This window comes from Poromitra crassiceps, assembly GCF_964638095.1.
Source record: "Poromitra crassiceps genome assembly, chromosome: 2".
NCBI lineage: Eukaryota > Metazoa > Chordata > Actinopteri > Beryciformes > Melamphaidae > Poromitra > Poromitra crassiceps.
This window is the reverse complement of record NC_139624.1, coordinates 14506848-14520450: the sequence shown is the minus strand read 5'-3', so window position 1 is coordinate 14520450 and position 13603 is coordinate 14506848. Positions and strand designations below refer to the sequence as shown.

At 44.6% G+C, this 13603-nt stretch overlaps 1 protein-coding gene across 1 annotated transcript in view; it reads right to left on the bottom strand.

The window, feature by feature from the left end:
- dnah5l (dynein, axonemal, heavy chain 5 like) overlaps positions 1–13603 on the bottom strand; it is a gene marked incomplete at both ends in the record, with an annotated part of 185082 nt that overhangs the window by 165154 nt on the left and 6325 nt on the right. The window contains 5 exons of the mRNA XM_083661022.1: positions 3590–3661; positions 5823–5900; positions 7669–7857; positions 8955–9058; positions 12689–12974. Of these exons, the coding sequence (XP_083517148.1) occupies positions 3590–3661; positions 5823–5900; positions 7669–7857; positions 8955–9058; positions 12689–12974 (729 nt within the window). The remainder of the gene's footprint in view (positions 1–3589; positions 3662–5822; positions 5901–7668; positions 7858–8954; positions 9059–12688; positions 12975–13603) is intronic.

The following is a 13603-nucleotide window of genomic DNA, read 5'->3' as shown; positions in this document are numbered from 1 at the left end:
CAGGGCAGTACACCAGACAGCTCCTCTGTACCTGCAATCTATGGTCAGGTTCCAAACCTCTCACCGCTCCCTTCGCTCCTCCACTAGTGCAGGACGCCTCGCCCCTCCTTCGCTACGGGGGCTAAAAAGTCGCTCATCCCGATCGCGACTCTTCTCGTCCCTGGCACCTCAATGGTGGAATGAGCTTCCACCTTCAGTCAGGACGGCTGAATCACTGCCGATCTTTCGGAAAAGACCTTTCACCTTTTCATGCTCCATCTGGGCCCTTCTTGAACTAACTAAAAAAAAAAAAAATTACTAACTTAACTTTACCACTATTCCTTCAGATGTTGTAGTTGTCATAGACTGTGTTGCATAGTTGATTGCTCTATTGCTGGCAAAAATGTGTTATTGTAAGTCGCTTTGGATAAAAGCGTCTGCCAAATGACGTAATGTAATGAACTGGTAGCGAGATGAAGGACATCTCAGTTGGTTTTCTTTGTTCCAATCCGTACTCTACAATACTAGGCATGTTCAAAACTGCCTGTAGCTACCCTCCTGTGTGTACTAAGTACTCTCATACTGGTTTAAATAAGCAATTTGATACTTTCCAATCTTTGCAGTGCAAGAATTCTGTGCAAAAAGAATTAAACGAATACCAAATAGATGCCGGTCCCTTATAGACGCCTGGTCTGAAACGCCCCGGGCGACGGGCTCTTATTTGAAGTTTTACGGTATTTCGAATGGCCTGCAGGGGGCGACTCCACTGGCTGCAAAAGAAGTCTGGTTACTAGCTCAGTAGAGAAAGTACAATCTCTCATCTTGCCAAAACAGACTGACTGACTTCCGTCAAAAACACACACATCATTACCTCAGTCAACACTTTCCAAATGAGTTTATGATCTCAATCTCTAGTTTCAAGTCTTCTTCAATACAGCCTGATGTTCATTTAGTACATTATGCTCCCATTCAGAGTCAAATAGACGATTTGCTTTGGTGCATGAGTGACAGCATAGCCAACCTCGAGGCTTCAAAACACGAGTCTATGGTGAACACTCAGCACTTTATACTGCAACACTGAGACCCACTCCTCTGCTTTCAACATGTCAGACTCCCTCTACTGGCCGTCATCTGTTTGTACTTATTTGTAGGTTTTAATGTATTTTATCTAATGTCTTGACTCCATGTTCAGTGTTTACCCCTAGAAAAATGTTCAGGCCTGGAAGGATTTCGAAACATAGCCCGACCGCAACGGTGGGGGCCCTCGCTTGCGACGCTAAACTTTTAGCTAACCTGTTCGCAATGGCATCCCAAGTATGATCATACTACTATGGGATGCGATGCGAACAGTTGTATTATGGGATGTGCGTTTCCCAGGCAATGACACACGTTGACACGTTTTGGAACAGCGCTGCACGCTGGCATAATGCTCCTAAAAGCAAAATGCTTATTGTTTTTGAATGATTTGGCATCTTCTATTGGCTCAATTCCACCACATTTTACAGCCCTGCACAGCCCGTCACCACTCGGCTCTACTTGTTTCAACTCGATGGACGTTCTGCTTCGACCGCCGTTCATCTGCCCCCGCCCACACCTGGTCGTCATAGCGACCGCATATCTGCCCTCCGCCCATGTTCCGAAGTAGGCTATAACATATAACGTTACAATTAAATCCATACACAGAACTTTTAAACTGTTTATGAAATACTGGTGCCTCTAAATGACCTACAGTGTGTGTGTGTGTGTGTGTGTGTGAGAGAGAGAGAGAGAGAGAGAGAGAGCAGTGCTGGCATGACCACAGTCCTTGATCCTGGCCTGAGCAGCCAGCTCATAGCATCACAGCATGTTGGGCGGGTGTTACAGTGTACATGGGCAAATGTGACAATCGACCAGGAGAATGGATATCACTTTGTTGTTAGTCAAAACTCACATGCGCTGCACGAGGGACCGCGCGAGGGACGGGGGTTGCGCTAGAGTGAAGCCTCTACCCCGGCGGCCAGGCAAGACCGCGGCTTCACCAAAGCGCCTGCGGCCTAGCGGAGCCGACGCAGCACTCAACTACACAATCGCTTTCCTGAGAGCAGCGGACTTTTGGACAATTGAAACCACCGCTACGATTTTATTTCACCAGAGGCGAAGGCAGCAACACAAAAGTGGTATGCAGCGCTGCATTGACAGTCAGTAGGATAGACGAGTAAACACGATTCTGCCTGACCAATCAGTCGTCTACAATGTTTTCACGTCACCGTATGAACCCGGGTTCGCAGAATAGAACCCAGACGAGGCAGGTACTAAAAGTAGCACGACTCAGCCCCAAATCAAACCGGGCTGGGCCGGTTTTTACCGGTGGAATGAGACCATTTATCGAGTCGAGCGGAGCGGGACCGCGCTATTACCTGCGGTGGAATTGGGCCATTAGACTGTCAACACTGTCAACACCAGTATTGTTGTATTGTAATAATATGCCATAAAGGTTTGTTGAAATTTTGGGGAAAGCAGAAAAAACAAATATATATGTTTTTTCCCCCAATATTTTTTCTGTTTTATATGGAGATTTTAAACCCTGGCTGCAAACCAAACCTCCCTCAGGAAAATAAAGCTGAATAGTGTGGCAATGAAGGATGAATTCACATCTAGTCTCGCTGGCCAGCCTCCTCTCCCTTCCGTGAGAGGAGTCTGGCTGCACGGAAACAGGCAACTGGGATAAGCCCTCCCCTGCTCTACAGCTGCTCCCCATTGGAGCGACTGTTTCAGTCGCTGCCGGATGTCCGCTCCCGGCTTATAGGTTGCATTCAGCAAAGTTAGAATTTAGCTGATAGCCCAGCCCAGGCAGACACGATCGGGGATTTAACCACCGCAGTAAACGCACATCTGAGCAGACGTCTTGTGTTCTGCTCTAGAACCCCCAAACATGTAGTTTAGAGCCGCAGCACCGTCTTTTGGTGAGTCAGCCCATGAGATATATCGGCGGTTTTACCCCACTCGCGCGCCAGCCGTTTAACATTTTGTGGGCGTTCCCAGAAATGCGGACTGTCTCTATTACAAGCTCTGTCATTGGCTCTGACCATGTCAATCAGAGCAGCTTCCGCTCCCTCCTCCCTGTGTGTCGCTGTAAACAGTGCCCTGCCGCCTCAGTGAAAACAACAACGCTAACTAGCTAGCAAGCTAACGGCAGAAACCTACACGCTAGCTCATTGCTACACACTGAAAATGGTAAATTGGATTGTTGGAAACTATTTTCCAAGGGCACTGCCGCTAAGCGCCGCCCATCGCAATGCCACTATGGAGACCTGCGGCGCCAGACTCATCTCCCGGTAGGGAGGGGAGGCTGGCCAGCGAGACTAAGGTCACTGTGACCTCACAAACGCCATTTTCAAGCTCGTTAACGCAATATCTCAGGAACGCCTTGACTGAATTTCGTCACATTTGGCTCAAACATCAAAGTCTGGACAGACATGGAGGTTGACTGCTCACTTGTTGGCTGAGGCATATATCTGTGTTGTGGTCGTTCTAGTTTCTTCCTGCTTTTAGTTCTGTGATGAGACATGTCTGCTTGTGACATGTCTGCTAATTCACATCTGACATACATCTATTCTTCCTGTGAGTTTACCTCTGAGCTTCCTGTGGTGAGGAAGAGTTTCCTCTGAGCCGGAGAGGAGGAGGAGGAGGGATGACTAGATGATGGAGGCTAGAGAGAGAGAGAGAGAGAGAGAGAGAGAGAGAGAGAGAGAGAGAGAGATGATAGAGAGGGGGGAGACAGAGAGGGAAAGAGGAGAGTTATTATTACCACTAGCCTAGTTATCTCTAGAGTATCTATCTATTTATCTATCTATCTAGTACAGTGTGTGTGTATGTATGTATGTATGTATGTATGTATGTATGCATGTATGTATGTATGTATGTATGTATGTATGTATCTATCTATCTATCTATCTATCTATCTATCTATCTATCTATCTATCTATCTATCTATCTATCTATCTATCTATCTATATATGTGTTACTGTATGTCCTGTTTTTATAAGACCAGGGACCATGTTGGAAATAAGTGTTCACACTTTTACATGTCATCCCTTGGATTTTGTTGTCTTAAAGTCCCTGGAAACCAAAATCCACAAAAACGTTCTAACTATGTTATTTAGGGTCTTATGTTAGTAATTTTGTGCCTCCGAAATTATTATACATTACTTTCAACCCAAAGCCTTAAAATCGCCACTTTTCTACAAGATTCTAAAAAGTACTTCCTCATTGAAGAAAGCAGTGCGCAAGGTGCTAAAACGCAGGAGCTTATGACGTCATAAGCTCTATATAACCTTTGTACACGCGCGCAATCCGCACCCACCTATGGCAAGTCCGTTCTTTGCCCCCAGTGACAGCGCTCCCTTGCTGTCCGTCTCCTCTGTGTGCCGTCTGCCAAACTATGCTTGTGAGATTAGCAAGGTGTCGGGTTTCAGGCCATTCTCTCTCTCTCTCTCTCTCTCTCTCTCTCTCTCTCTCTCTCTCTCTCTCTCTCTCTCTCTCTCTCTCTCTCTCTCTCTCTCTCTCTCTCTCTCTCTCTCTCTCTCTCTCTCTCTCTCTCTCTCTCTCTCTCTCTCTCTCTCTCTCTCTCTCTCTTGCCCCCTACACAGAGTCAGGGAAGAGAAGGAACTCTCGGAGAGAGAGAGAGAGAGAGAGAGAGAGAGAGAGAGAGAGAGAGACAGAGCCGCGGAGCAACGCGCAAACACACACACTCAGAGAATGGCCTGAAACCCGACACCTCTCTCTCTCTCTCTCTCTCTCTCTCTCTCTCTCTCTCTCTCTCTAGAGAGAGAGAGAGAGACAGAGACAGAGCCGCGGAGCAACGCGCGAACACACACACACACACTCACACACACACACACACACACACACACACACACACACACACACACACACACACACACACACGGTGTGTGCACTCATCTCTTTCTTTCTTTCTTTCTCCGTTTCCCTCCCCCCCTCTCTCTCGCGCTCTCCGAGAGACAGAAATTTCCCTGCTGTAGATGGGACACGCCCACACATTCCGCGGGAGATAATACACTCTAAAAAATAATGAAATCTCATGAGTTTTGCCATGGCTGTCAAACCTAAATTTATATACTTTGCGACGTTCATCATCGTTCAAATTTGGCTGGTGGCTTATTAACATAGGGTCCTGTGATGTGATTAACTCAAAATGCTAAATAATAAAGAAATATTTCTGGTTTCCAGGGACTTTAAGTTAAGTTAAGTTAAGTGAAGTTATCCTTTATTTATCCCCATGGGGAAATTCATTCTCTGCATTTGACCCATCCTCTACTAGGAACCTTCCTAGAACTAGGAGCAGTGGGCAGCAGCAGTGCAGCGCCTGGGGACCAAGTCCAGTTCTTTTGCCAGTGCCTTGGTCAGGGACACTGACAGGACATTTGATATCCATACATCATATCTATCTATCTATCTATCTATCTATCTATCTATCTATCTATCTATCTATCATATAGAATTTATTTTATTTCTTTTGTAATCATTACTACAGTATTATTACGACTGCTATTATCATCGTTTTTATGAGTTATCAATATTGCTCACTAAACTTAGGGAATATATACTAACATATACATAATCATGCCATTCAAATTAACTGAATTTAATTAGGAGAGGAAAGACACAGATAGAGGAGAGAAAGAGAGAGAGTTAGATTGTAGAGTGTTATGTGATGTGCTGTGTGTTGTCTCTGAGCTGTGTGTGTGTGTGTGTGTGTGTGTGTGTCTGTGTGTGTGTGTGTGTGTGTGTGTGTGTGTGTGTGTGTGTGTGTGTGTGTGTGTGTGTGTGTGTGTCAGAGACACAACCTGTGTGACTTCTTGACAGAAGAACATCAGCCTCTTGGATCCGTTCGCAGAGAAGAAATCCTCCATCAGACTGAACTGCAGAGCCCACCCCGCACCCACGCACACGCGCACACACACACACACACACACACACACACACACACACACACACACACACACACACACACACACACACACACACACACACACACACACAGTTAACAAAGCAACTTCAATTGAATGTTATGATTCTTAGTTTTGTTTTCTTTTTATTTGCACATTCTTTTGAAACAGAACAGCAGACACAACAAAAACAACACAACGTGCAGGTAGAGACATGGAACCTGATCTGGGCTTATGCTTGTTCTAGAAAACCAATCATAACAATAATTCATGCAAAGTAGCAATATAACAGAAACAAGAGAAAGGAAACAAAACAACAGTAGACAAATAAAAAAATAACAAAGAAGAAAACCTAAGAGCAATCCAAATTAAAAATGGCGATGCGAGGTGGAAGAGCTCATTTATAGAGACAGTCGGCATGTGCAGGAACGCCCACAAAATGTTAAACGGCCGGCGCGCGAGTGGAGTAAAACCGCTCATATATCTCATTGGGCTGACTCACCAAAGGACGGTGCTGCGGCTCTACACTACAGGTTTGGGGATATAGAGCAGGTACATAGATGTCTGTTCAGATTTGTGTTCACTGCGGTGGTTAAATCCCCAATCGTGTCTGCCTGGGCTGGGCTAGCAGCTAAATACTTACTCTGCTGAATGGATAGAACGGGGGTTTTTACCCCACCCTGACCACGCCCCCAGCCAGGCTGAGCCAGCTAACCAAACCCAGCGTCTATGACGAGACATCGCCTCAACCTATGCGCCATTTTCATTCGGAAATAAATGTGTCTGTTTCAAACGATGTAAACGTCACTTCCCACATACATGTACTTCCATGTGTCTTTCACGTTGGTATCATGTTAAAAAATACATCCACTAGTGCTAATTGACTGCAAATTTTTATTTGTGGTTTTCAATATAAAACTTCGTGACATGATTGATTTCAGTGAGTATCAGTACTTTTTGTCTAAAACAATGGGAGTGAGATATTGTTCATATTTATTAATTTTGCACTAGCCCACACATCCTAAAATATTAAAACGGAAAGTAACTTGTAACTTGTACTTTGAGTAAGTGTTTAACCAAGTACTTTTTTTTTTTTTTTTTTACTTTTACTCGAGTAGGTTTCTCACATGGTACTTTTTACTTGTGCTTCAGTATTCTTTATGGGAGTACAGTACTTGTATTTTACTTGAGTACCACAATTTAACATGGAACCGGGATGATTAAAACAAATCGATTTAATTGTGAATCGGTGAATACATGTTCTGCAGGACAGTGACATCATCACATTTACATCAGTCAATATTCAAGCCTTTTCCAAAACTTTCAAGATTTTGTATAAAGAGCTGCAATATGAAGGAAATGTGTCCAGCTGCAGCCATGCACGAGCCAAAGAAACCCAAACAACAAAAACAAAACGAAAAAGTTTTGCACACAAGGAAGTATGCACAAAACCAACATGGAGTAGCATACAGTACGAGGAGATGATCTGGATTGACTTAAAGTCAGATCTGAATGGGGAATTCCAATTCCAATTTCTCTTGTTCAAGTTTTAAAGCATGTTAGTTTCTCTGGGATGATCAGTTTGAAGTAGTGTTTGTGAAATGACATGTAGGATTTAGGCATGATTGGAACAGGGACGGCTAAAGAATAACGACAAAGCAAAGAGGTGTAAGGAGATGGAATAGTAATGATGATAATGGATTTAGACTAGTCGGGTTGTAAATTGACATTGCATCCTCACCTTGTCGTCGGACAGCAGGGCGTCCTCCACCTCGGGTTCCCCCAGGGTCCCGCTGTCTGCCAGTCTGCTGATCAGGTATTTGTGTCGTGCATCCAGCGCCGCACGCCGCTCCTCCTTCAGCGCTCTCACCTGCTTTGCCATCTCTTTCCTCGCCTCATTGGACAGAACCAGCGTCCGTTTCCCCGACACCTGCACACAGAACACACCGCCTGATTGGACAGAAGGGTTCTGCCACTGTTTGTTATGGACCTGCACAACATCGCTAGCCTGATGTCAGACTAAGTTTGTGGAAGTTTTTTTTCGTATATGCTTTTTTTTAAATCATACGAATTTCTCTCTCTCTCTCTCCCTTTGTCTGGAAATAAGTTGTGTTTGTTTGTTGTTTTGTTTACTTGTTGTGTACACAGGTCTCTCTTGAAAAGGAGATATCTATGTCAATGGGACTTACCTGTTTCAGTAAACGGGAAACAAAATTAGGACATTATTATTAAAACTCTCGTTTGGACAAAATAAATATAGCTGTTTAGGGATTTACGGAGCAAAATGCTAACGATCACAACGCTGCACCGCTTAGCAAAACTAGTGACTAGCTGCCAGAACTGTAAGATCTGTACAACCAGCGGTGCCTCAGGAGGTCCCTGAAGATCATCAAAGACACAAACCACCCCCACAACAGTCTGTTCTCCCTGCTACCCTCAGGGAGGAGATACAGGGTCCCAAGAGCACGCACAAATCGCTTGAGGGACAGTTTCTTCTCACAGGCCACGAGACTCCTTAACATATACAAATAGTGTAGTAGCCGTACTGTACCGTACTGTAGCTGCTACCATCACGTATGATTAATGTTCAATAGTATGTTTAATTAGGTATATGCTATTTGCACCTAACAGAATGTTATTATGTTTAATTATGTTTAAAGTATGTTCATGCCATTTGCACTATGGGCAGTGAATACGCCACTGTCTGTGGCGTGTCTTACTGCTTTATTGCTTGTTGCCTCTTGTTTTTATTTATTTATCTTTTATTTTTTGCACTATGTTGTAACGGAGCCTACAGCACAAGAATTTCACACGTGATACTTGTACTACGGAGTGACAATAAAAATCTTGAATCTTGAATGCCAAGTCTATGGGCACAGGCGAGGGCAGCAAGCACACTTTAATTTTTATTTAGAACATTTAGCCTTTTCTAGTTCCTATTTTTCTAGTTTCCCCAAAACCTTTTTATCTCAGTCTATGTGTCCCCCTGATGCCCCCTGCTGGCCGTATTCTGCTGTTTCTACTCACAGAGGTTCCAGCTGTGGAGGAGGGAGCAGCCGCCGGAGAAGACATCTGATTGATGGTTCTCAGGTTCTGACCTCCGATTCGCCGGTGTCCTCTGCCGGCCGCCTCTGGTGATTGGAGGAGAAAACAGCCATGATGATGAGGACAGGATGTGACGCTTTAGCACAGTGGTTCGAAAGCTTTAAAAACCTTCTCTTTTTTCTTCTCCTTTCCCCACCACACACAATTTAAAACTACTGAAGAGGATTAGGCCCAGTGAAAAAAAATATTTTAGTTTAACTCAGGATTCTGAGAATAAAGTCAGAATTCTGAAAATAACATTAGGATTCGGAGGGAAAAAGTCAGAAGACTTCAGTCAGAATTCCGCGTTTAATGTTAGAATTTTTTTAACCAAGGTCTTTTTTATTAAAGGTTTTCACAGTATATAAAGTACAAACAGTACCAATCTCCTGAACTCCCAGACCTGCACCAGAGAGATACATTTAGTCATATCGATGTTAGCATTTTGAGGGGGGGGGGGGGGGATCAGGATTCTGAGATTAAATTTAGAATTCTGAGATTAATGTCAGAATTCTGAGATTAAAGATTAAAGTCAGAATTCTGAGATTAAAGTCAGAATTCTCTGATTAAAGTCAGAATTCTCTGATTAAAGTCAGAATTATCAGATTAAAATCAGAATTATCAGATTAAAGTCAGAATTCTGAGAAAAAGTCAGAATTCTGAGTTTGATGTCACAATACTGAGATTAAAGTCAGAATTCTGAGAAAAAGGTCAGCATACTGTTACATGTGACATACCGTAAATTCCGCACTATAAGCCGCACCGGAGTATAAGCCGCACCTGCAAAGTTGACTGTTTTTTTACATATATAAGCCGCACCGGACTATAAGCCACGGGTGTTTTAATGTTTTTTTTTTTTTTTTTTTTATTGTGTTTTAATGTTTAATTACCATATGTAAGGGTTCATGCACAGAGGGGATTGTCGGGAAAGAGATGGCTGTTTGAGGAAGCTCCCATTTATTAACATTTCAACAAAACAACATAACACAACACCACCTGTGTTGTTTTTTACAGTGCACACAGTGTCCGCGGTGTGGTGAAAAGAGGGCAAGAGAGGAAATTAAAACAGAAGTGGATTTATACCGTAAATTCCGGACTATAAGCCGCACCGGTGTATAAGCCGCACCTGCAAAGTTGACTATTTTTTTCTTATATAAGCCGCACCGGACTATAAGCCGCGGGTGTTTTAATGGTATTTTTTTTTATTGTGCTTTAATGTTTAATTACCATATGTAAGGGTTAATGCACAGAGGGGATTGTCGGGAAAGAGATGGCTGTTTGAGGAAGCTCCCATTTATTAACATTTCAACAAAACAACATAACACAACACCACCTGTGTTGTTTTTTACAGTGCACACAGTGTCATACAGTGTCATACAGTGTGGTGAAAAGAGGGCAAGAGAGGAAATTAAAACTTATTATAGTTATATAGGATTTATAGTTAGAAAGAGTGCTAAAAAAGAGAGTTTTTTTTTTTTTTTTTTTTTTAATCCATAGATAAGCCGCACCGTTATATAAGCCGCAGGGGCCAAAAAAGGCCAAAAAACGGGAAAAAAGGTGCGGCTTATAGTCCGGAATTTACGGTTAGAAAGAGTGCTAAAAAAGAGAGATTTTTTTTTTTTTTTTTTTTTGGGGGGAAAAAATCCATAGATAAGCCGCACCGTTATATAAGCCGCAGGGGCCAAAAAAGGCCAAAAAACGGGAAAAAAGCCGCGGCTTATAGTCCGGAATTTACGGTAATTGATGATGCCACTGATGATATTACAGATGTTGTACCGAAATTTGAATGTCTGGGGTCCATAGATGTGCTTTTGCCCTCTGGTCTGAATGGTCTGATGAATAATCTCCCCAATGCCCCAGGGCAGAGACAGGGACTCTGTCCTCTGAGTGAGTACCGTCCTTCAGATGAGACGTTAAACCGAGGTCCTGACTCTCTGTGGTCATTAAAGATCCCATCTGCACTCTTCACAAGAGTAGGGGTGTAACCCTGGTGCCCTGGGGGGTGTAACCCCGGTGTCCTGGGGGGTGTAACCCTGGTGCCCTGGGGGGTGTAACCCCGGTGTCCTGGGGGGTGTAACCCCGGTGCCCTGGGGGGTGTAACCCCGGTGCCCTGAGGGGTGTAACCCCGGTGCCCTGGGGGGTGTAACCCCGGTGCCCTGAGGGGTGTAACCCCGGTGCCCTGGGGGATGTAACACCGGTGCCCTGAGGGGTGTAACCCCGGTGCCCTGGGGGGTGTAACCCCGGTGCCCTGGGGGGTGTAACCCCGGTGCCCTGGCTAAATTCCCACACAGGCCTTCCTTCAATCATGGACACCTAATCATCCCTTGTTACTTAATTGGCACATTCAGTCCTCAACTCTCCACCGTGATAGGCTGATGTGTGGTGAGCGTTCTGGTGCAAACTGGCTGCCGTGCATCACCCAGGTGGGTGCTACACATCGATGGTGGATGAGTTGAGTTCCCTCCCCCTCCCTCCCCTGATATGTGAAGCGCTTTGAGTGTCTTGAAAGTTGCTATATAAATCCAATCAATTTTTATTACATTAGTCAGTTTGTTTAGTTAGCCGTTAGTCAGCCATTAGTCAGCCATTTAACATTTTGTGGGCGTTCCCAGACATGTGGACTGTCTCTATAGTGTTAGCTCCGCCCACCCTGTGAACCTACAGTAACCTACAGAGTGAGTGTATTGTGTTAGCTCCGCCCACCCTGTGAACCTACAGTAACCTACAGAGTGAGTCTGTTGTGTTAGCTCCGCCCACCCTGTGAACCTACAGTAACCTACAGAGTGAGTCTATTGTGTTAGCTCCACCCACCCTGTGAACCTACAGTAACCTACAGAGTGAGTCTATTGTGTTAGCTCCGCCCCCCATTGTGTCACCACAGACACCAAGTTCATAAATGCTGCAATACTGAAAATGCAAAGGCTTCCATCAATGGGCCATAGGTAGGGATGTCCGATATTATCGATATCGGAAAATATCGGTATCGGTTTTCATACCGATTTTTTTTTTTTTTTTTTTTTAATACAGGGGGAGTCTCACTGAGAGCAATGCTCTCTTTTTCAGGAGTGCCCTGTTCACATTCACACACACATTCATACCTGGAAGCTGACCAGTACAACCACAGTCTGATCTGTTGGCCACTGAGCAGCTCCACTGGAGCGGTTGGGGTTAAGGGCCTTGCTCAAGGGCACCTCAGTGGTGGTAATGAGGGAGGGGCAAGCGCTGCCTTTTCACTTTCCCCACCCAGATTTATCCTGCCGGTCCCGGGGATTGAACCGACGACCTTCTGGTCACAAGCTCGCTTCTCTAACACTTACAACTTTAACACAACATGCATATTATATATTAAACTCTTCAGCTACATTAAGCTACATTATGTAACTTGTTACGTGAAATTTTGATGGAAAAAAAGCCCGCTTATATCGGTATCGGTTGATATCGGTTGATATCGGTATCGGAAATTAAGAGTTGGACATTATCGGATATCGGTAAAAAAGCCAATATCGAACATCCCTAGCCATAGGCTCAATCATCATCGTGTTAAGTCACTATCAGATAGATAGTGACTTAACAGACATTTATTTAGATGAAAATCTTTGGGATTATCACTTTAATATGATGGTTACATTTTTCATATCAATGCGTTTAGGTGTTAGTATCAAAACTGTTCTTTGTACCTCTGTGGAGGATCATCAGCGGAGGTCCGAGTGTGGAGGTCTGTCCTGCTGTGACCTGCTCTTCTTCCTCCTCCTCCTCCTCTCCCCCTGGGCCATCCTGGCTCTCTGGCCCAGGATCGAGGCTCTGTTCTGGGACAGGCCCAGCTCCCTGCTCCCCTGTCTGGAGCTCCGTGTCTGCAGGAGCGGAGCCTTCCATGCCAGGATCAGAGCTGTGGGGTGGGGGAGCGGCAGGCGCCTCAACCCCCTCTGGAGCCTCCGCTAGAGGCTGATAGTCTGGATCTGACATCTGTAAAGCAGAGGATACACAGGCACATATTTAGAGTGATGAGTATCAGCAAGTATGCCAGTGGTTTCCAACCTTAGGGTCGCGACCCTACGTGGGGTCACCTGGAATTCAAATAGGGTTACCTAAAATGTCTTTCTTTTTTTGTATTTTCTTTTTTTAAACACCACACACAATGTAATACTACCGAAGATGATTAGGGTCACTTGCAATCTCTTTTTATTTATTTTTTAGTTGTGCTTTTAAAGCAGCTACGAGCAAGTCTAAATTTTATATCGATGCCTCACATCTTACCTCTAATATTAGACGAGACCAACGCAGAGTAGTCTCGCTTGAAAGCCGAGTGAATCGGCGAGTGCTGTCTTGATGTTAGTCTGTCTCATAGACTGTAAAGGTCTGTCTGCGGGCCGGTGTCATCAGGAAGTGAAATGAAACGGCTTGCCGCAGCCACTTTGGCCATAACCACAAAATTACTAAATGACTTTCAAACAAACTGTTAGAATATAACGAGAGATGTTCGCGAGAGCAGAAAGTAGGGAGGGCAGCAGGAGGGGAAAGTCGTCCTTCTTGTTTTGGGTCTGTTGCTAGGCAGAGCGAAACGGTTTACGGCAGCTGTAAACAGTTGCTAGACA